The following is a 24053-nucleotide window of genomic DNA, read 5'->3' as shown; positions in this document are numbered from 1 at the left end:
AAAAAAGCTTGGAAACAGGAACAAAGAAACTGCCTCCTGTTGTTTTATTCCTATTGGTTTAAGGAAACAGGACATTTTTGTCCATTCTTTATAAATAAACAGAAGTGCATTAAAGAAATATCAGATTCCTAGTGGAAGCAACCCATGAAACTCTGCATTTTTACTAGCTGTTCAGGTCAAAATGGATAACAATAAGAAAAATCCTCTTAGGTCTCATCCTCTGAGGTCCCAATGCTTCATGTAGGCCAGGGCAGGACTGTTCCCTACAGTATCTTTTCCATGGCTCTGTCCAGTCATAAGAGTCCCAAGCAATGGGATTCCCACCACTTCCTCTGTAAGCCTCTTTCACACCTCAATGCATCTTGTAGTAAAAAAGTGTTTCCTGGTGTTCAAACTATATTATCTTTTGCTTTATTCTATCCCATTACTCTTATTTATCTCCCCCACTCACTTCCTCACTCACAATTCAAGCCTCTTCCTCCACTAATTTTACCATTCAGTCTAAGAAAAATCTGTCTGGCACACCTTGTTATTTATAAATTATCAGAGCTATTTGTCACCAATCCCAGAGCACCTGGGATTCTATGGCTGTAGAATTCACCTAGTGTTGTAGAACTGTGCTCCAAAAATCTGAGCTTTCATATACAAAATATATTCCTAGACTTCATGGTTTCAATTAAAACCTCAAAAAAGTGAGTAAAGTGTAAATAATACAATGCAGTCTGTCTGAGTTTGCAGATAGCCTGAAACCATTGCTCCTAAAGGTGTGAACTGTCTTATTTGAGTTGTCAACTCAAACCTAAACAATCTGCAGCATTATGAAAACTAAAAATATAGATACATAAAAAAAATAAACTAAGTTTAATAGTGCCATGATGGGAGAGAATATCAACCTGGGGAAATGTGACATAGGCAGATTTAGATTTAAGCACTGTGTAGAATTTTGTGACTGCCTCAGAGTTTCTATATTTGGTTGATTGTTCACATTCAATGGTCACAATACACCATAACCAGATGAAAGGGATGCAGGTTCTCCTTGGTAAACTGGAGAAAAGCACTTTCTTTTTTGGCTGTCTCCCATTCCTTACAATTCGCCGCTTCTTCAGAGATGTATAGAGTACTGCTATTCACATCTATGATGATGACAGCATTTAGGAACCTGGGAATAACGCTGTTTGGAGGGAAAAGCTTTTCCTGGGTGTCTCTCGCCTTCTGTTCAAGGTTGAAGTCTGAGAGGTCTTTCTTCTCTGCAGATGAGGATAAGGAGAGTGCTTAACTACTAAGTTGTCTGTTAAAATGGAAGCTTGGTGCTTTTCCTTGGAGACAGAATGAGGCCTATTGGAGAGGTTTTGCTGTTCTTCCTCCAAGCCCTAGATCTGGCTGACTTGTTCTGACCTAAAGACACTGAGACTTGGGGAAGCCAACAGATTCTGATCTGTATCTTCTCTTTTTTTCTCCTTTCTAGGCCTCTTGGACCTGAACTGGGAGGAGTTCTTGGCTCCAAGAGACCAGCAAGTCTGACACTGAGGGACTGCTCTCCTTGAAGGTTGCTCTGTCCCACGTGCTTAACACTAGCATACTTTTTCTGAGTATGGTCTTTGGATACAGGAAATAAGACACTCTCCAAGACCTTCCCCCCATTGCAGTGTCCCAGAGCTCAGGTTACAGCACGAGCCCGAACATCTACACAGCAATTTTTAGCTCCGCAGTCCAAGTCCTGTGAGTCAGTCAACTGATACAGGCCAACCGCAGCCATGCCACAGGTCTTCTATTCCAGTGTAGACACTCACCTAGAGGCTAGCATAGCTCCTGGCAGAAAGATCTGCACCATATTCTGGAGTTTTGCCTCTTCTTTTTCAGAAGAACCTATCTATGCACATAACTACAACAAAAGATATACTCATTCACACAAAGCGGGTATGTGAGATGGGGGAGGGAATCAAGAAGGATTTTTCTCCTATTCTGAGATATCCCACTTAGAATATTACACTGGGTTCTCCTAAAAGTCCCAATAGTTTATTCCTGTCCAACATCTGCACACATGCCCCTCCCTGACTGTTTCAGTCAGGAAGGAAGCATTTATTATTTATTTTGGTTTATAATACACAATAGGAAAATGTATCTATGTTCATCTAAAAAAAAAAAAAAAAAATTCTTCTAGTAAATAAGATCCACAGATCCATTACAATGGATACTTCAGCCTGCTTGCAGTTCGGGAGCAGAACCAGACCTGTCAGTCACTGGCAGTAAGGGAATGCCCCAATGCTTAAGTCCTCCAGTTGAGACAACTTCCAGAGCCAGGATAATTCAATTCCACTTTCCTAAATTACAGGTTGTTCTAAGTATATTTTGAGGGAAAAGCACAACAATTTATGCTATGGGAGAGCATGGGAAATTCCTCTTAATGAAACAAACTCAGGTCTTCGGATGTCAATTACCATTTCTATTCTGAATGTTCCATTTATCTCCAGGGTGGGCCAGATCTGTGAATCTTACATTCATGATTTTATAGACCTCTATCATATCTTCCCTCCTCCATGATGATATTTCCTGTCTTATTACCCATCCCTTTCCTAATGGTTCCTAACATTCTGTTAGCTTTTTTGGTGACTACTGCATGTTGAGCAGATGTTTTCAGAGAACTATCCACAATCTCTCTTCAGTAATAGCAGCTAATTTAGATCCCATCATTTTCTATGTAGTGTTGGGATTATGTTTTCCAATGTGCACTACTTTGAATTTCATCTGCCATTCTGTTGCCCAGTCACTCAGCTTTGTGAGATCCCTTTGTAACTCTTCATAGTCTGGCTTGGACTTAACTATCTTGCATAATTTTGTCCTGTCTGCAAACTTTGCCATGTCACCGTTTACCCTTTTTTCCAGTATGCTAGAGTTGGCAACACTGTTCCTTTGGCTTCTTGGAGGGACTCCCCTTCTCCATCGCCACCCAAAGCTGGAGGAACTGCCATTCTATCCCCTCCAGATCCCACCCCCATCACTGCCCTTCGCACTTCCCTCACCCTCCTTCCTGCAATTGAAAATTCCCTAGACCCCATTCCCTAGCAACCCCTTAATCCTGTTCCCCCTCATTCTTTCTATCAGCCTTTCACAGTCTCTCTGCTGCTCCTCACAGTTTTTCTGTCCTGGCTAACCATACAGTGGCAGCCATTTTACCTGTGGGCATGGCTTCAATCTAACTGAAAACAGGGAAAGGCAGCGGCCAACTTTATTAAGGGCAGTCTTACTTCCACATGCGGATAGACCATAGGGGAATGGTGGCAAGCTTGCTGGCCCGACAGTAAGAGTGGATGGTGGCCACTATAAATACGAATATTCATGAGTTTTCAGCCTTTCATCATGTTTTCATACGACAGGTAAAACCGACCCCAAAAATACAAGAGCTGGCAATATTATAAACACCTTGGCCACAGACAGCTGAGCCAGCAATCTCTTTGATTAGGATGAATCCTCCTGCACCCTGATCACTATTGTATGTGTCATTTTGTGAATGTGTGTATGTTTTCTTATTTGCACATTATGGACCTGATCCTAAAAACGGGACACAGGCCGTATCACTTCAATAAGAATTTGGTCAAGCAGGGCCTGAAGCTTTGATCCCTAATTTTCAACTGAACTAAGGTTCCTTGTCTCTCATGTTTCGCCTTTTGAGCATCCTGAGACAGGTACCGACTAACTAGTTGCATATGTGTGATAGTGATCCCCACATAATTCAAAGAGGGAGGAAGAAGGCATTAGAGATGCAACATTCACTCAGTGTGAGGTAGTTTTGCCCAATGAGTGTGTTTGTAATTTTAGTATCATTTCACCAACGTTATGTTTTCTCTTTCCAGCAACTCCCATCTGAGGCTGTAGTTTTAAAGTGGGTCAGTACACTTCATGTAGTTATTTTCCCCATTGGTTTGACTGATGTGGCATTTGTTTGCAATGATCTCTAACAGAAGCAGAAGACAAACTCATTTCTCATGTGAGAGTTTTCATTTCTGGCTGCATACAACATTTGTACTAACATTTAATAGCCTGTCTAATAGAAGTTTTGTATTTAAACAGTGCCCAGTACAATAGGGCCCCAAATCCATTTGGGGCATCTGGTACTACTGTAACATTAACAAATAAGTACATGGAACAGATAGTTCTTGTTTTATGTCACAGTTCTGCAGCTGAGCTGAGAACAACCCAGTATAGACCTTGGGTGCTCTAGGGTCAGTTTGAGGAGCCTGCAGAATGTAAAGTAGTCTCTAAAGGCACAGTTGGAAGGATCTGCTGCACCAGTGCAACTGCTTCACTTGGTGCTGCCCTCCACCCTTTCAGGGCAACAATGCAGGCAAAGGATATGTACTCCTAACAAAGATACCAATACCTGGGTGCAGGTCTGTATGTGGACAGGATGCATTTTAGAAGCACTGCAGGCATGCCTGACATAGATAGCGGCAATACATTTGTCTTGTGCAGCTGGACCATAGCAGGCACAGTACCAAGCAAGAGAAAAACCCAATGAAAGACATACAATAGCAAAAAGAATCTAACAACATTGAGCCTTGAGCACAAGCGTTCCTTAAAGCAGGAAAACATCCTTATTGACAGGGCAGAAGGCACATCCTGACTACTTGAACCTTCCACCTAACCAGAAGGCAGTGGAGAGGGAGCAGATTAACAGTGGAACTCAAATTAAAAGGATTTAAAGAATGAAATGTGAGATGATGTTCATCAGTAACAAGAGCAGCTCATTGAAATCATTCTGGAGAGCAGTCCAGTTAGGAGGACTCAGTAAGCAAGCAAGCCACAGACATCCTCCAAAAGGGCATCTTTAATACACAAAGATATTCTCTTCCCTGACCCCCAAACTATCAGCATCACCAAGCTGGTTTACAAACACCCTGTAGACTCAGAAGTCAGTTCTCTAATCCACGTACGTTTTTAACAGTGAGGGTAATTAACCACTGCTACAATTTACCAAGGGTCATGGTGGATTCTTCACCACTGACAATGTTTAAATCAAGAGTGGATGTTTTTCTAAAAGCTATGCTCCAGGAATTATTTTGGGAAAGTACTATATGACCTATGTTATTCAGGAGGTCAGACCAGATCATCATAATGGTCCCTTCTGGCTTTGGCACCTATGAGTCACTGTTTCTCTAGGGGTTAGCTTGCCACCATGTCATTAGTGAGCAGAGGCAGCTAGGTTCTTCATAACCTCCACACACACTACCAGAAACAGAATCATCATATACATGCAAACAAATGGTACACACCCACAGATAGGGATGTTGTTCCTGCCTCACAGGGCTGAGGCCAGAATGATTAAAGCTCTTGGTTGCTCTAGTGATTGGTTTCACCATCTTGCCAAATACTGGTCAGGGAGTTGCTTCCTTCCTCTGTCCCATCCCTTCAGTCAAGTTCTTGATCACAGCATGCTCCCCGGCACATGCAAAGCCACACAGCCACTACACAAGCACAGGCTGGAGAACAAGAGCCGCAGGTAATCTGATTCAGATCAATCTCCATAGCAACCCAATCTCTCTTCCCTAGATCCCAGCCTGTTAGAGCTATTTATATAGCAGCTGCAGCCATCCCCTTCTCTCAACTCATAAACAAAAGCTCTCAGCACTGCCCACACTACAAACAAGCTTTACTCAGGAGCTGGCAATTAAACATCTACCTACTGGCACCTGAAGACCCCTGTGCTACATGACACCTTAATACCTGCCACAGGCACAGACCCTCCCATCAAAAGGGCTTTCCCCACCTAGGGATGCGGCACAAACATCAGAGATCATTAGCATTCACTGAAAACATACCATACGCTGACAAAGCGTCCATCACTCACTCAGTCACACACAGCTGCTTCTTCAAAGCTTCCCCAAACACCCACCAGGGTTGGTCCTTTTCAGTTTCACCCTAGTGCTGCTGTCCCAAAGGGCTATGCATTAACACAGGCATGAGACGCTTTCAGGAGTGGTCAGAGTGCAGAGGGGGCAAGCCAGGTGTGACAGCCAGTTGCAATCACAAGAGCATTTGTCCCAGGGGAGCACAGCTGTCTTCATGAACAGAGATGTGGTTGCTGATGTAGCTGGGTTCCCACCCACTGATGGCTTTGGAGAGAAGACCCAGGTCTTGAATTGGCCTCAGAAGTAGATTAGGAGCTAGTGGAGAGATCACAGGAGAAGAGTGAGGTCTCTAAATAAATATTTGTATCTGCTCTTTCCTACCACAAAGAGACTGTTTCATGGAAGAAAGCAGTGGCGATACACTCACGTGGAAGAACAGAGTCAAACGTGACTTTCTTTGCAGCACTACTCACAAGACGGATCCACAGGATTAACTCTTAACTCTGTTTTCAGTTTAAACACTAAAAATAAGGTTTAAAAGGTACACTCTCACTTTGTCTAGAGCAACTCCCTTTTCTGTAATCATTCCCTCAACTCTCCATATTCCAGCATGTGCAGAATGCTGCTGCCCATTTTCTCATGTACAAATCCCATCACCCACACCCTTAAACAACTCCATCAGCTTCCCCATCATGACAGGATCCAATTTAAAATTTATATTGTTTTAAATAATCTCCAAGGGTTTACGCCAGTCAACCTCATCGGGAGGGACAGCTCAGTGGTTTGAGCATTGGCCTGTTAAACCCAGGGTTGTGAGTTCAATCCTTAAGTGGGCCACTTAGGGATCTGGGGCAAAATCATTACTTGGCCCTGCTAGTGAAGGCAGGGGGCTGGACTTGATGACCTTTCAGAGTCCCTTCCAGTTCTATGAGATAGGTATATTTCCATATATTTAAAGTCTATCTCCCTTACTTCCTTCTATGCTTTTTCATCCTCTCTCTTCTCTGTTCCTCATACAACTGTGCTGTTACAGGTACAAGAGCCTTCTCCAATGTAATTCCTTACATCTGAAGCAGTTCATTAATTATTTATCTTTGCCTCATCAACTCACCATCTAACTTCAAATCTCAGTTAAAAATCTGTTCGTACAATCTGTATGAAAGACAATGAACACCAAGAAGTTGTGTTGCCCTGAACTGGATTAGATGAGAATTTCCAAACTGCAAAGAGTTTAAATTTTCAGTTGTAACATCTTAGTAACTTTTGTTTTTTAAGAGGAAACATTCTCAGCCTGAGTTGTGTGCTGGTGATTTTTATATCCAATTTGTCTATGCAGGAAGCAAGCTGGAGTTCTGATGCTACAGAAAATGAGAAGCCATTTGCTAAGGGCCAAACACTAGAGATATGCAGTCATCAAAAATTAAAAAGCAGCTCTGATACAAAGTTAGGACAATTAGCATATGACATTTAAACTAAAAATTGCTGAATGCAAACGAACAAGAATGTAACTGTTAGATTATTCACCAAGTTCTTTCTGATGTCACAGTGCTACCCTCCAGATAAGGCAGTTGCAAGTCAGAGACTGGGCCTGCAAGAAGACACATCACAAGAGGGCAGTGGGCAAAGCAGAGAAGATTTGTCCAAATAGTAAAAAGATGGTCACTGATTGATAGCTTCTCACCTCTCTTAGGTACCAGGCCCTTTGGACTGATCACACCACTTGTTTAGCAAGTCACATCTCTCATGACACAATGGTCCTTAAGCTAGAAATTCAGTGCTCTTTCTTGGAGAGGGGCCAAAACAGGGCAGGTAACAGGTTCCCTAGGATCCCCACAAGCTGCACATGGGGCACAGAAATTCCAGGCCCCAGTGAGCCCAACCTAGAAAGGTTGGAAGATGGGTCAGTATGAGGAGACATCATCACTCTAGAAGGGGGGAGGCTAACAAATTCTTCTGGGCTCAGCCAGCACTAATTAGGAGCACCTGTAAGGCTCGCTCTGCATATGGGAGGAGAGGGTGGATTCAAAAAGGAAAAGCCTGCCACAGGAAGAGGTGGCAAACAGGAAGAAGACTGCTGGTGACAGGGACAGATCAGTAAAGAGGAAGATAGTTGCAGACCTTGCTGTCCCTGAGACTGTGCAGACCAGGTATAAAGCAGGGTGGTTCAAAAGGAGAGCAGCAGACCCTAATCCTGATTAAAGACACTATACCTGCTGATAAACCTAACCCAAAGGCGTGACCAAAATGACTGCCTAAGAGACAGACCACCTTTGTCTTTCCCTCCCCCAACACACACACCCACCCCCGGGGAAAGAGGAGAAAAGGAACTTTTTGTTCGTTTTTGTTTTTTTTTTTCAGACAACTCTTTGTGTGCTACAAATGGGGTAAGGAAATCATAAACAACTCAAAACTGTGGTCTGGTAGGGTTTCAGGTAAGCTCCCAACCTACTACAAGCAGTAGAGAATGTGGGTATAATTACGCCTGATACAAGGATTTAAAAAAAAAAAAAAAAAGCCATAGAGGGAAACAGAGCTCAGCAGCTCTGAACAAGATGGAACCAAAGCAGAGGTACAAGTGGCTAGCGGAGATACAGCAACAGCAAGGTACTCAGCAACAGGAGTTCCAGAAGCAATTGCTGCACCAGCAGACCACCCAACAGCAAATTCAGACCATCCCACTGCAAGAGCTGTTGAGGGAACTGATGGCCCAGCAGCAGGAGTTTCAAAAAGAAATGATACAACAGGTAGTGCTGGCCCTAAGTCCTCAGGAAGCCCCAGCAGGTTATGCTTCTAAAGAGGGGCACTTTCCCTGCCAGTACCTGTAACGCTAACCAAGATGGGGCCCGGACAATGATCCTGAGGCCTTTCAATTACATTTGAGAGGATGACACTAGCATCCTGGTGGCCTTCAACTTTGGCCCCATATTGCATGGGTCCAGCACAGGCACCCTACAGTATCCTGAACTTAGCCTGTTCTAAAAACTATACAGAGGTAAAGTCTGCCATTTTGGACTATTTGCACATTTTGGGAGAAACCTGTTACCAACGTTTTAGATCTGAGAGCTACCCCAAGAGGGCCAGACCCCAAATAGTAGCACAGCACTTGAGGAAACACTACTGGAAGTAGCTCCACTTGGAAGAACAATCAGGGTCCCAACTGGCCAAGGCAATTGTGACTGAACTTATGAAGACAGCATCCGTAAAAGGCAGAGAGTGGGTATTATGGCACTCCCCTGGGAAATTATCAGATGCAGTGCAGCTAATATAGGACTTCATAGAAGCTGAAGGATCACTAGAGGCAGAATCCCGCAAGGCTTTAGCAGAGCCTGGGACATAACAGAGAGACACCCAGGAAGATGAACACAAACCAGTAACATCCTCTCCGAGAGGTCCAAACCCCAAGATGTCCTCCCAGATGGTCCTTTAGATCCGTGATTTCCAAACCTTTTTTCTGGTGACCCAGTTGTAGAAAACTGTTAATGCCCGTGACCCAACGGAGCTGGGGATGAGGGGTTTGGTGTGTGGGAGGGGCTCAGGGCTGGGGCAGAAGGTTGGGGTGCAGCGGTGAGGGCTGCAGGGAGGGGCCAGGAATAAGGGCTTCAGGGTGTGGGAGGGGGCTCTGGGCTGGGACGGAGGGTCAGGACTCTGGCTGCAGGCTCTGGGGTGGGGCTGGGGATGAGGGGTTTGGGGTCCAGCAAGGGACTCCAAGTTTGCGGGGGGGGGCTCAGGGCTGGGGCAAAGGTTTAGGGCATGGGCTTACCTTGGGTGGCTCCCGGTCAGCGGCGCAGCGGGGGTCCAGAGGCAGGCTTCCTGCCTGTCCTGGCACCACGGACCACGTTGCGCCCCAGAAGCGGCCAGCAGCAGATCCGGCTCCTAGGCGGAGGTACGCAAGTGGCTCCTTGCAGCTCTTGCCCACCCCAGCTTCCATTGGCCGGGAACCAGCCAATGGGAGTGCGGAGCCAGTGCTCAGGGTGGGGGCAGCACGTGGAGCCCCATGTCCCGCCTGCCTAAGAGCCGGACCTTCTGCTGGACACTTTTAGGGCGCAGTGCGGTGTCAGAACAGGTAGGGACTAGCCTGCCTTAGCTGGGAAGCAGTGCCTACGGGACTTTTAACGGCCTGATCAACGGTGCTGACCAGAGCCACCGTGACCCAGTCCCTTCCATTCCACAACCCAGTTCTGGGTCATGACCCCTGGTTTGAAAACCACTACTTTAGATCATGGGTAGTCAGGGTGGGAGGGAGCAAGGTCAGGCGCAGACAAAATACCACCAATGGGACTGCCATACACCTCAAATAACTGAAGTAGGACCCACAACCCAGAGTTCAGCCACTATTCCACAACCGAGTTCACCCCCATCTAGGAAAGGTCCTGGAAACGTCAACCCGATAACTTGCTACTCCTGGGGGCAGACAGGACACAAAGACCGAGTACCCTCTTATGAAATATGAATATGCCCATGGTTGGACTGCAGAAACCCGCGTATGGAAAAGGACTCCCACTAAGCTGATGGTGCTGGACCAGTGGAAGAGAGTTCAACCTGGTTGTAGTCAGATGGTGGTCCAGGCCTCTACAGTAGGAGACAATGACACCCCTAAAACTATGATCCACCCACCGTGTATACATGGCAATCTGAAAAGATATCCCAGCAAAAGTCTACAACTGACAGTGGGGACACGTACTACGGTGAGAACAGTAACTCTTGCCAAAAAATTGCCCTACCCCATAATTATAGGCTAGGACTGTCCATTTTTTTGGCAAGTCATTAACAAACAGGTTCATATAGTGAACCAGGATCCAGGTCAATTGTTGCACCCAGTTCCCTAGCACTTGGCAAATCTTGGGGAAGTCAAAGACCCCAAGGAGGGATCATTCCAAGCAACATAGTTGTCAACACCCACAGCGAAAGAAGAGGTAAGCAGTGAGGACCTGGAAGCTCTCCTAGAGGGTGGGAGTTTTATGCAAGAACAGAAAAGAGTCTACACTGAGCCGTGCATATGAACAACTGGCCTCCGTAAATGGGGAAGTAACAGAGTCTCAGCAGGGTGAGCAGTATCCACACTTTGCACTTAAGAAAGAGTACCTATATCATATCAAAAGGGATAGTGAGGGTCCCAGCCGCTGGTGCCATGAAAGTACCACTGGAGAGTGTTGCAGCTGGTGCACAACATCCCATGCAATGGACACTTGTGAGGAGAGAAGACACTGTCCTGGGTATTAGCCTAATTCTACTGGCCAGGCATGCATCAGGTGGTGAGAGAATACAGTTCCTCATACTGAGTAGCAGTTAGCCAGCAGCAAAGGGATTTCTAGGGTGCCCTTGGTCCCTCTGCCCTTGATTAAGACACCCTTCGAAAGAACTGGAGTGGACTTGGTCAGTGCCCTAGAAAAGACCACATTGGGGCTTCAGTACATATCAGTGATAGTCAACTACGCAACCAGATACCCCGAGGCTGTTCCCCTTTATTCTGTTACACATTCAGTGGTACCACCAGAACTCTTGAAGCTCTTCTCATGCATGGGATTTCCCCCAAAAATACTAACGGATCAAGAGATTAACTTCACTTCCTGGCTGATGTTAGAATTATGCTCCATTCTAAAGGTCAAGTCCCTGTAAAACCTCGGTGTACCACACACAGACAGATGGCCCAGCGAACTATTTAACAAGACTGAAGTGAATGTTGAGATGCTTTATTAGTAGCGACCCCAACCACTGGGACCAACTATTCTCGCAGCTTCTGTTTACCAGAATCCTGCAGGCCTGTACAGGTAGGATTGCCAACCCTCCAGGATTGGCCTGGAGTCTCCAGGAATTAAAGATTAATCTTTAATTAAAGATTATATCATGTGATGAAATCTCCAGGAATACATCCAGCCAAAATTAGCAACCCTATCTACAGGGTTCTCTGCCTTTGAGTTATTTTATGGTTGCCAACAGCAGGGAATCTTGGATTTGCCATGGGAGGGCTGAGACAAACAGGACATAGGCCTTAAGCACAACGCAACACATCTTACAATTAAGTGAATGATTCGGGGCATAAAGGTGTTTGCCAGACAGAATTTAAGGAAGACTCAACATGCAAAGAAACAAAATTATAGAGGGGCTCACTCTTTTGCTGCCAAGTAAAAATTAACGTGCTGATGGCAGGATCAATTTGAAGCTGTTAGTCAGGAAGGGCCGGTGGACTCTAAGATAAAACCAGATAGAAGGAAGGAAACTAAAGTCTATCACATGAATCTTCTTAAACCTTGGAAGACACCTTGGGTGAGGAATTATAGCAATTCCTGCAATTGATCAAGGACTTTGCAACTGCACTCTCCCCGCATCCAGGGAGAATGCAGTTAATTCACCATCACCTAGAGATCACCCTGGGCTAATCAAGGAGAACCCTAGACCATTGCTATGGAGAATGAAGGGCACAGTCCGAAAAGAATGAGTTATGCTGGAGATGGTGGGAGGGAAGGAGGAACTGTGGAGTCCAAAAGTGAATGGAATAGCCCCATGGTGCTGGTTCCCAAACCAGACTGTTCAGTTCAGTTTTGCAGATCACCAAAAAGGATGAAAGTCATAGACTTTATGGCCAGAAGGGAGCATCACGATCATCTAGTTTGACCTCCTGTACATTGCAGGCCACAGAGTCTCACCCACCCACTCCTGTAAGAGACCCATAACCTCAGGCTGAGTTACTGAAGTCCTTAAATCATAATTTAAAGACTTCAAGTTACAGAGAATTCACCACTTACACTAGTTTAAGCCTGCAAGTGACCCAGACCCATGCTGCAGAGGAAGGTGAAATACCCCCAGGGTTTCTGCCAATCTGACCAGGAGGAAAATTCCTTCCCAACTCCAAATATGGCCATCATTTAGATCCTGAGCATGTGGGCAAGACTCACCAGCCAGACACCTGGGAAAGAATTCTCTGTAGTAACTCAGAGCCCTCCCCATCTGGTGTCCGTTCAACAGCCATTGGAGATATTTGCTGATAGCAGTCAAAGATCGGCTATATGCCATTGTAAGCAATCCCATCATACCATCCCCTCCATAAACGTATCTACTTTAGTCTTTATGCCAGTTAGATTTTTTTGCCCCCACTGCTCCCATTGGAAGGCTATTCCAGAACTTCACTCCTCTGATGTATAGAAAACTTTGTCTAGACCTCACCGTCTCTGAAACTGCACAGACCAGGTATAGTGAAGTGACCCTAAGGGAGGGGCTGGATGCAGACCCTAATCCCGATTAAATACACTATACCTGCTGATAGACCCTCTTTTCCATCACACTTTGGGTTTGGTTTAAGAGACAGACCACCTTGGTCGTTTTTTCCCCCCACTCTGATTTCTCCCTTCCCCCCACAGGAGAGGGGAGGGAGGAAAGGACCGGATTGTTTTCTTCAGACAACCCCTTGTGTGCTACAAATGGGGCAAGGACATTGCAAACAACTCAAATCATGGTCTGATGGGGACTGCAGGGAGCCCCCAACACCCTCCAGTCAACAGCAGAGAGGAGGGGGAAAGGGGAGTGCAAACTAACAAGTGGTCTCAGTGCTCTCTGTGCATCTCCTAAGAGAATGAAATTCAGGAGCACATAAAATCACAGTTAAAATAGATTTTTATATTTACCTGACCCCTGTGGCCCTAACTCAGCATCCCCACCCCTCTTCCACTTTCCCCCAGCTTTAAACCAGTCACTCACTTATAGACTTCACTCCATGACTGCCCCAAACTGTACACACACACACACACACACTCCCTTCGCTCTCCCCCACCCCCTACAGCCCAGAGCCTCTCAAATCCTGACTAGCCCTGTAGTTAGTTCTCCGTTTGACCGTTTGATTTCTAATCCTGGTTTCTCACTGACAGCTGACCAGGGCTGGAAATGATGGAGTGGGTGGACCCAGAACCTTCTGGATTAGTAGTTTGCTATATGGAAGACTCAGAGGAGTTGGAAAACCAATGGAGGAAGCATGTTCACTGGCAGGGAGCAGGTTGGCTCTAGGCACCAGCAAAGCAAGCAGGTGCTTGGGGCGGCAAATTTGCAGGGGTGCAAGAATCAGGGCCGGCTTTAGGCCAATTCCACCAATTCCCCCGAATCGGGCCCCGCGCCTAAGAGGGCCCCGTGCCCAGTGGCAGGGCCGCTGGGGTGGGGGCAAGTGGCCAAGAATCCCTTCCCTGGCTAGAGGCTCCTTTTTAATTTTTACTCACCCGGCAGCGCTCCGGGTCTTTGGCAGCACTTCAGCGGTGGGTCCTTCACTCGCTCTGGGTCTTCGGCACCACTTCGGCAGCAGGTCCTTTAGTGCCACCAAAGACCTGGAGCGAGTGAAGGACAAACCGCTGAAGACTACAAGTGCCGCCCAGTGAGTACAAGCCCCACATGTTTTTTTACGTGTTTTTTTTTTTTTTTTTCCAGTCATCCCTGCCGGGGCCCCGTCAAAACTGTTCGAATCAGGCCCCGCACTTCCTAAAGCCGGCTCTGGCAAGAATCCAGCCTGTGAGCCGAGAACCAACAGGGGCCCTGGGAGCTGTAGTTCTTTGGTTAGCTCCCTGCCTATAGAGCCAGCCCTGGAGCAGGGAAAGAACTACATTTCCGAGCATTCCCTTGGCCGCAATTAACAGGAAAGGGAGGGGGAAGGAGTGTGGAACTGAAACCTCATGCTGCAGCATGCTGTGAATGGTAGGGACAGAGCCAGCTCTAGGTTTTTTGCCGTCCCCCCACCCCAGCCCTGGGCTCCCCCCGCATCCCTGTGTTGCCCCAGCCCTGGACTCTCCTCCGCCCACACCCCCTGCTGCCCCAGCTCTGGCCCCCTTCCTGCAGCCCCAGCCCTGGGCTCTTCCTCCCTCCCCCCCCGCATCTCCTGCCACCCCAGGGCTCTCCTCTCCACCCCACCCCCCGCACCTCCTGCCGCCCCAGCCCTGGGCTCTCCCCCAAAGAAAGAATTGGGTGGACTAAATGGACAGTGCACCTCTCTATCTGAAGCCTAGCAAGGGAGATACGTGGATCCTACTAGAATTTAAAATGAAAAGTAAGGGAGGGGAGGCTCTACTAGACTGGCCAGCTTTAGATACAGTACCAGGCATGTAGGAGGATTTACACTTCTGAGCCATGGAAGCAGAAATTAACTGTTCTTTTCCAGATTTAGCTAATATTCAGAATGGGAATCTAGCACCTGCCTTCCAGATTTGAACACCTCAACATTCAGGAGTGCTCAAGCTCACTTTGGGCAGCTGTTACTTCATTTCTCCCAAATCAAATATACTGATCCACTGTAACTTGCTGTAGAAAAAGTAGAATAAATTGAGCAAGAAATGCTTCTCAGTGGTTATTAGGACTGGAATTGCTATTTTCAACAACCATTGCTTTTCTTTTTTTTTTTTTTTTTAGTTTTAGTTGTTTAAAAGGAAGACAGTGATATTGCATTGGCAAATTCCCCATAGAAACAAAGAATGGAACAAAAGAATAATAAAAGGCACCTCAACTTTTCCTCATTTATGTAGGACAATCTTATAATATGCATCCAGATATTCTCCAATCACACAAGCTGAAAATTGTTCCACTTTACTAGAGTTCTGTAACCATATGGGAACCAATCCTGTCTGTGTTCGGTGCACATCCAAAATTCCTGCTGAATGACCCGCCCTGGGAGCGAGTTACCAGTGACCCAGGGCTGGGGCGGCAGGAGGGTGCAGTGGGGGGGGGGGGGAATTGAGTTTTTGAGTGCAAAATAATCAATTCCAGTCTGGTTTAACTGCGAGTGACAGAAAGTAGTTACCATCTAATGGTGGTTCAGTGACTCCTTGTATGAAATTTCTTTGGTGGGTATTAGTTCAGATTTTATAGAACAGGTGTCATTATTACCAAATTATTATAGCAAGAGACACTAATTGAGCCCCCTTGTTCCCAATATCTAAAGAGATACCCACAAATGAACAGGCCATAGGGACAGAACTTCCAATCTCACCCCACAATGGCCTCTTTGGAGCAGGACTGATTCCCATTGGGAAGAAACGGGGCAGGGAAGCATGCACTCCAGCTGCTTGGGTTTTACCTGTTCTGTTGATATGCACACTATTCAGTGTCTGCTGCTGTCAATTCCACACTTTTCAGCAGCAGGAAATTCACTTAAAAATGAAAAAGTAGCAGAACCTAACAAAGATCTAGACCAGTGTTTCTCAACGACCAGTCTGTGGACCAGAGCTGGTCCCCAAGCTGGTCCTAAACTGACAGTTTAGGAAGACAGCAGGCCGGTTCCTCATGTCAAAAAGGTTGAGAAACACTGACCTAAACTTCCCACTGCCATGGGGCAGAAAAGGTATCAAAGATCAGCAGAATGTACCCCAAAAGGGCAAAAACCCGAGACCAGCAAGTGCCCACAAATGGGTGTTTTGGGGTGAGAGAAGAACCATTTCCTTCCTTCTAAACAATCAGTCAACTGTCAACACTACATTTGCAGTCTTGCTAGGGGCAGGGGCAAGGGCAAGAGAAAATCTGCTCTTGTGGTTAAGGCAATAAACTGGGATTTAGGAAAACTGGGTTCAATTCAAGGCTTTGCCACAAACTCATTAAGACACCATGGGTAAGTCACTCTCTTTTTGCCTCAGTTCCCAATATGTAAAATGGGGATAACGATACCTCCCTGCCTCTCAAGAGTGTCACAAGCATTAATTCATTCTTGTTTAAGGTGACAAGTACCATAGACTAACCTACAAATAAATAAGAAGAGCGCTCATATTAGATATTACAAGGTAAATTGTAGTCAACATGAGGACCAGCCCCTGATTTTGGGTCTGCCACAGCTATAAGATGCTCAATATATAATAGGCTGTGGAAGAAACAGAAGATTCACAGGCCACATTGGTCCGAGCTACTGAATTGCTGCATTATTTTATATAGTGACCTGGACTTCTAACAGAGTCTCATTGGACTGCAATTTCTAAGGGTGCAGCAAGAGTAGAATTGCCCCAGGACGGATAACTTAGGCACATGCAAACCGTACCTCTCACTTCCAAAGCAGCACCAGTTCTGCCAGCTGGTCAGTAAAGGAAAAGCAGCAGTCGGCACCAGTGAGGAAGACACCCCACACAATTCAATGGCTGCTGGACACAAAGCTACACTGCCATCCAGGCTGGGAGTCCTCAGGTTTATAGCAGCAAGAGCCATTTGTGTTGAACTCCAGTGGGCTGATTCTTTAGAGTTTCTTTAAATTAGTCCCTACAGTTGTAAGACAAATTCAGACTAGAAATAAGGAGTACATTTTTAAGTGATGGTCATAAAAAATTCTCCCACAGCTCTCATAGGAATGCTGTGGATTCTCCATCACTGAAAATCTTTAAATAAAGATGTCTTTCCAAAAGACATACTCTAGCTCAGCCAGATGTTTGGCACTAGATACAAGAATTACTGGCTGAATTCTATGGCCTGTGCAGTAGGTCTGACTAGATAATCATAATGGTCCCTTCTGGCCTTAAAAATCTATGAAGACAAGCAGCATAATCCTCCAAGAGCTAAGATACTGTGATCATTCCACAACTTTGTAGATCGCCCCACTAGGAAATGGTTTCTCAAGATTCAGCTAGTTTAGCTCAGATTTACTTAAGAATGAGAAATGTAATATGTATAATTTAGTTAGCACATAAAAAGTACAGTTTGGTATATTTATTAAATGAATATGTATAAATTGTTTAGGTTTGATTTGAATAATAACGACATATCTAGCATTGAGGATGGAGCTACAGCTGCACACTAAAGTACTTAGGTGTATTTTTTTGCCTTTTAGCATATATGAAAAAAAATGTTGAAAATAGGATGCATCAATATTGTTGTAAACAAAAAGGAAGGTTATATCCTTTGGGCTCAGAAATAGTATGTAAATAGACCTGACCTGACATTATCATGCAGAAGAAACTCATATTTTTTTAAATATTTGTTATTAAAAAGCATTTTGAAGGACTGCAGGGCATCAAAAACAATATTATTTTAAACATTACTCTAAAAATTCTTTCACTGTTCATTTTGAAAACATGTTTCATGTAACTCTTTCTTTTCAATTTTTCCCCAAATTTCCAATTTTTCCACACCAGGCCATGGGGAGAACAAAATATTTTCTTCCAAAAAGTTTACATTTTTTCCAGACCCTCATATCTCTATTCTGGGATGGAATTACCCAGAATTGAATGCAATATCCCAGGAGCAGTCACACCAGAGACAAAGGATGATAGTAAAAAATAAAAAGACCTACTAACCTACACAGTGCCTATCTGCAATTGTACTCTAACAGAGAACATATCAAACATTCAACTCACTATACTTGATTTTAGTCAAAAGGACAAGGAGAAAAAGTATCACCTCCCAGCTCCATGGCATGAATAGTAGCTCATAAATCACAATGCAATATGACGTGAAAGCAAAAACACCAAACCCGTATCTAATTTTCTATCCATTCTCACTCTATAGTTCTGTGTTATTGCTTCCCAAATGTTCATTTTTCTACTGAACTGCTACTTTAGATCATTTTCCCTAATGTGCTAGCTACACTGATGCAAGTTAAATCTGCCCTCCGTTTTATTCTCTCTAGATCCCCATAGTCATTTGTACCTCTTCTTAATTTAATATCACCTGAATTTTTCATGAACATTCCTTTACTCCCACCACTAAATCATTCAGGAAGATGTTAAATCCCTAGACCAAACACCCATGCCTGAGCTTCTCCTGTAGTTGCCAACCTGCTACTCAATATTTTGTTTATAATGATCCTGTGGTCCCACAGTCCCATGAAATCCACTCAAAACAAACAGCTCGTCATTGATCCTGACAAGGAAACACTGGATTTTGACTTATGTCAGAAAGACTGGTGCATTTCGTATCAGATCGGGACATCTCATGGGATATGTGAATAAAACCTGTTTAAATGGAAAATGAGGCAAACACCTGTATGCGACTGTGGTCACCAGGCAAAAACGATGGAGCACATCATATCTGAATGTCTCCTTCGTTCTTTCACTGGGGGCCTGAAGGACATTCACCAACTCATTGTTGCAGCAACATTCTGGCTATTAAATCTAGATATAAAGGTATAATCATTGCTACCTACCCAAGCCATAAGAAAGAAGAAGATGATCACACTCTCTTATGCCTCCCTTAGCCTCTCTCAACCAGTGGCAAGTTCTCCCCAGATCAGTGGTATTATATAGAGCACAGTGAGGGTCTGGTGGAGTGTATGAACAGAAGTGCTGATTTGGAGTCGTGTTGAACACAGAGAAAGTGGCAGATTTGTTGGGGGTGGAGGAGGGCGAGGTAAAGAACTGTTATATTCCCAATTCCTATTGCAATCTCTATGGGGCCAAGTTAAGTTTATATGGCTGTGTGTTTTTAAATAATTTTAAAATGTTGCTCAGTATACACCTAAAATAGCCCTGCATGAGTGAGGCTCAGGCCATAGTTACAGATACTAGAAAGGGGGGTGGGGGGGAGGAGCAAGGAACAGAGGACTGCATCCTCCAACTGGCACCTCTAATTATACTGTTCTTTCACCCTACCCCCATGAAGAGAGTTAGGACCCAAGCTTTTTTCAACCTGGTTCAAAAAAAGAGTAAAACAGCAAAGAATGACATCCTTCCCCCTGGAAAAAACATCCTTAACTTATGGAGTACTTTGTAAGAAATCTAGTCTCTCTGCAAGCAAAATGGTCAGTTGCCCGGTTTCTCCTAGCTTCCTAGTCTGCAAACTTCCTAACCATTTCCTTCCTGGATGGAAGGAGAAGAAGAAAGAGCATCAGTTTCCTCTCCGAGCCCTCGTCCCTTTCCCCCGCCTGCCACTACCTTCTCTTTCTATCCCTGCTTTAATGAGCCTTTGTGTGAAGGATATACACCCCCATCACAAACTTGTTATATATCTTTGTAATTCCCCCCACTAATCACCCCCAAGACCTATGAAAATCACCCTTCCTCAGCAAAGAGACACCTTAGCAACAGCTTCTAAAAGGCAGTGACTATTCACTCCTGGCTAAAGCCACATAATTCTGTATCTCAAGGGGAGAGAGCACACTTTGTACAATATACTGTACTTGTATCAAACACCAGCTCCCAATGAGAAATCAGGAAGCCTCCTTTAAAGAAAGCCCTTTTACCACCACCACTTGAAGGTTTTACTAACCCTGAGCAGGAAGAAGCCTGAAATACTGCAGAAATTCTGGCTCATCTAGAAGAGCAACTAACACCTCAGAATGTACCCAAAGGGTCTACATATGCTGGACAACCACAAGATCAGGAATTGAAAACCACAGGTAGTACAGTCAGGATCCTGCTAGCCCCGAGCACAAACAGAGGACTGCAGCCTTCATGCCAAAGCTGCCCATCAGCACAGCAGGCCCCACATAACTCTACCACCTCAGAGTGTGAGCTGCAGAGTGCTTTTAGGCTTCTGACATAACGTGCCTGGGGCCCAGAGCAGATTGGGGCAAAGACTGATAGAAATCTCTGTCCACAACAGCTCGGAGGAGCTTAAGTGACATTCTACCCCCTCCTGCAGTGACCTTGCAAAGGATTCTCCATCCCGAGAGAGCATCACTACAGCGCAAGGCTGGGGAAGGAAGGGATCTGTAGCACAGCCCAGCTGCACTGCTCAGTCCCAGACAACTCACGGGAAGGAGGAGATGCAGCAGGGGAAGGAGAGGAGGGGAAGAACACTGCAGCAGCCAGCTGTTTAGGAAAACAGGACAAGTGATTCCCAGCCCCAAACATCTCTCAAGCCACACAGCTCCCTGCTCCCAGTGTACCCACCCCCTTCCCTATGCACCCATCCCAATCACCCCACACTGCCCCCTGCTCCCAGTGTACCCACCCCCTTCCCCTACGCACCCATCCCAATCACCCCACACAGCTCCCTGCTCCCAGTGTACCCACCCCCTTCCCTATGCACCCATCCCAATCACCCCACACTGCCCCCTGCTCCCAGTGTACCCAGCCCCTTCCCAATCACCCCACACTGCCCCCTGCTCCCAGTGTACCCAGCCCCTTCCCAATCACCCCACACTGCCCCCTGCTCCCAGTGTACCCAGCCCCTTCCCCACCACCCCACACTGCCCCCTGCTCCCAGTGTACCCAGCCCCTTCCCCACCACCCCACACTGCCCCCTGCTCCCAGTGTACCCAGCCCCTTCCCCACCACCCCACACTGCCCCCTGCTCCCAGTGTACCCAGCCCCTTCCCCACCACCCCACACTGCCCCCAGGGCACACACCGCCCGCCCACACCAGGCCCGCACTGCCCTTAACGCGCACCCCCGGCTCCTCCAGCCCCTACCACACGCAGCCCCCGAGCCGTCAGCTCTGCCCCCGCAGCGGGGCCTGCCTCTACCTGCCCCCACAGGCCGCGTCCGGCGCCGCCCCCTGCTGCTCTGAGCCGAGCGGCCAGTTCCGCATCCAGAGCCCGGAGCGGAGCGGAGCGAACCACCGAGGGGTGGGGGAGGAGCGAACCACTTGCGCACGGCGCAGGGGCGCTGCAGAGGCGGGACGCTGCGCGGACGCACCGGCCTCGGTCGGGCACGGAGGGAGCTGAGGAGGTCAGTCGCCCGCTGCGACCCCGGGAACCTCCCAGGGCAAGCGAGGGAGCCAGCTAGCGCTTGCTACGTTGTCTAATGAAAGCAAGGGGCTTAATGAGCATAGCCCAGAACAGGCTGCAGCCCCCACCTCCCCGTGCGGGAGATGCGGGTCACTTGACTACAGATCCCAGCATGCAATGCTCTCCCCTGACCCTGGCAGTACCAATCAAGATGGAATATGCATGCTGGGTCCTGTAGTCTCCGTGTGCTGCATTGGCCCCCACCGAGCCACGTCTGTATCACAGCGGTGTATGGGTCACAGAAAGATGTATAGCAAGCTGAGGAGTCTCATAGGAGGTTTATCCTGCATGTGGAGAGGGTGAAGGAAGTTAAATTGGAGCCATACTGTCATTCATTCTCAACCACTTCCTCCTCCTCCTCCCTGATGGGTTTTCCCCTTTTTAATAATTATCTTGGGGTTCACAAGATTAAGACTTTATGCCAGCCCTAAAATATGGTCCATCATAGCTAGTCAAAAATCCTGTATTAGGCTTTATTCTTTTGTATAAACATTAACATTTCTCAAACAGATTAGTTAAAAATACAGATTTAAACAAGAAATTTTGCAATTGCAACAAGTTATAAAAAAATAACAGATTATTTTACAGATTATTACAAGTGCTTTACGAAGGTGCAGAATGAAGGCTAGAGGCAAGGGACCAACCTTGAGTGCAAAATGGACAAAAAGCCCTTGCCAGAGGCCTGGTGCTCACATACACAGCCCAAAACAATGAGCCTTGTGAACCCAGCCTCTCAGGATGCTCACTGGGCAAGCAAACATAGATCCCTGTTAGAGACAAAATACATGAAACCAGGGGACTTGGGGTTACATCTCTGGGATCAAATACTGTTTGTTGTTTCTTGCAGAATGAAAAACGCATTTTGCAATGACACTTTTCTGTTTTGTCAAACAAATTATTGCTCTAAATACTAAAATACTTATGGACCAAGGGATCACTGGTGAGTCTTACCATGCACAAGGTGGAAAGGAGAGGATTTAAGAAGTACATAAGAACAGCGTAACTGGGGTCAGACCAAAGGCCCATCTAGCCCAGTATCCTGTCTTCCGACAGTGGCCAGTGCCAGGTGCCCCAGAGGGAATGAACAGAACAGGTAATCATCAAGTGATCCATTCCTTGTCACCCATTCCCAGCTTCTAGCAAACAGAGAGGCTAGGGACATCACTGCCCACCCTGGCTAATAGCCATTGATGGATCTATCCTCCATGAAGTTATCTAGTTCTTTTTTTAACCCTGTTTCATATACAAGAGCAGGAGTGTACTCATCATACCGAGATACCTCCACATCTCACTAATCACTAACAAATGACCATACACTTGGAAAGATCTTTAGCATAAGGGAGAACACTTGGACAGAGCTGGTTATGCTCAATATTCCTGCAGACAGGGTTCTGGGAGAGTTGTGCAGCCCATAGGTTAGGCAATGTCTGCTAATATGCTATAAATATAGTGCATTCTCAGTCCCCAGCTGATAATCTTCACTCTCACTGGAACCCACTAAATATACTAAAATTTTGGTGGTTCTCTATATACTTCCACCACCTCTACTGCCCAGACACTGATGCTTCCATTCCTCTTTCTTCTCCTCCACAAACCCCAACATAAAATCTGTTCCATGGTTTTTAAAGTCATTGCTTTCACCTGCTAGCAAACCAAAAGATACTATAATGATAGGCAACCTTATTAAAAAAAAACAGCTAGATGATCCATGGTTTCTCTATGGTACATAAAAGATGACCACAGAATAACTTTCAATAAATGGCACTGCACATTCCAGGGATCTACTTGCCAAAGGAGGGCCAGAATGAAAGGACAGCTCTAGAAATGAAGCTTCACAAAGAGGGAATGCCACCAACAGCCTCTTCTCTGGGAATCTTTGTGAAGGGCAGCACATCATAGAAACTTTAAATACAGGGAATACAAGAAAACCCCCAGGACATCGACATAAACTTCCCCTAAGAACCCTGGGGAAGCCTTTGGGGCTAGGATGCGCTCAGTGAACATTTAACAAGTTCCTGCAAATTCACTTTCAGAATCAATGAGAAGGGAAAGGAAGGTGGGGCAAAACCCCAGAACACGTACTTAGAAAAAAGACAGACATTGAAGAAACATTTGGGGTGGGATGTTCATCTCTAGCATTTTCAAGCATTTCACACATGATCCCATTTCTAGGAGGCACTAAATCAAAGATTACAAAAACATCTGATCTCTCCCAGATGCCTTATGCACAGTCTCATCACATCAGAGAAAAGAAACCACAGGCTCATCATTCTGCACTGCCCAGCCCAGCCCCCAGTTCAGTGGTTTGGAGAGGGGAGGCTGGCTTCTTGTTAGCAAGGGATGGGAGGTGGTGTTACTTCAGCAGGTCAGTTCCCTGGGAGCACATAGTCACTCATGCACATCCCAGATTTCTGAGAGCAGGGGAGGGAGTTTCTTGTCCTGTAGTCGAAGGGCAAAAACTTGTTCGGAGTGGACACTGCTTAGAGTCCGAAGACTGACCAGTTTCATTAACATCCGAGGGAACATCAGATGGTCCTGCAGGGTCACACAAATAGACAGTCATAAGTAAATCCAGAATCTTGCTCACAAGACAAACC

The 24053-nt window shown here is 46.1% G+C and overlaps 2 protein-coding genes across 45 annotated transcripts in view; both read right to left on the bottom strand.

Annotated features, from left to right (window-relative positions):
• MADD (MAP kinase activating death domain) overlaps nt 1–21277 on the bottom strand; it is a 116284-nt gene extending 95007 nt beyond the window's left edge. For all 42 annotated transcript variants that reach the window (XM_054025556.1, XM_054025561.1, XM_054025559.1 and 39 more), the window contains exon 1: nt 21193–21277. The gene's annotated coding sequence lies outside the window, so the exon portion shown is untranslated. The remainder of the gene's footprint in view (nt 1–21192) is intronic.
• Nucleotides 21278–21915: 638 nt separating this feature from the next.
• NR1H3 (nuclear receptor subfamily 1 group H member 3) overlaps nt 21916–24053 on the bottom strand; it is a 47956-nt gene continuing 45818 nt past the window's right edge. For all 3 annotated transcript variants that reach the window (XM_054027254.1, XM_054027253.1, XM_054027255.1), the window contains one exon: nt 21916–23991. In XM_054027254.1, coding sequence (XP_053883229.1) covers nt 23845–23991 — 147 coding nt within the window. In that variant the 3' untranslated portion in view covers nt 21916–23844. The remainder of the gene's footprint in view (nt 23992–24053) is intronic.

This window comes from Malaclemys terrapin, chromosome 4 (assembly GCF_027887155.1).
Source record: "Malaclemys terrapin pileata isolate rMalTer1 chromosome 4, rMalTer1.hap1, whole genome shotgun sequence".
NCBI lineage: Eukaryota > Metazoa > Chordata > Testudines > Emydidae > Malaclemys > Malaclemys terrapin.
This window is presented reverse-complemented; position numbering and strand designations above follow the sequence as displayed.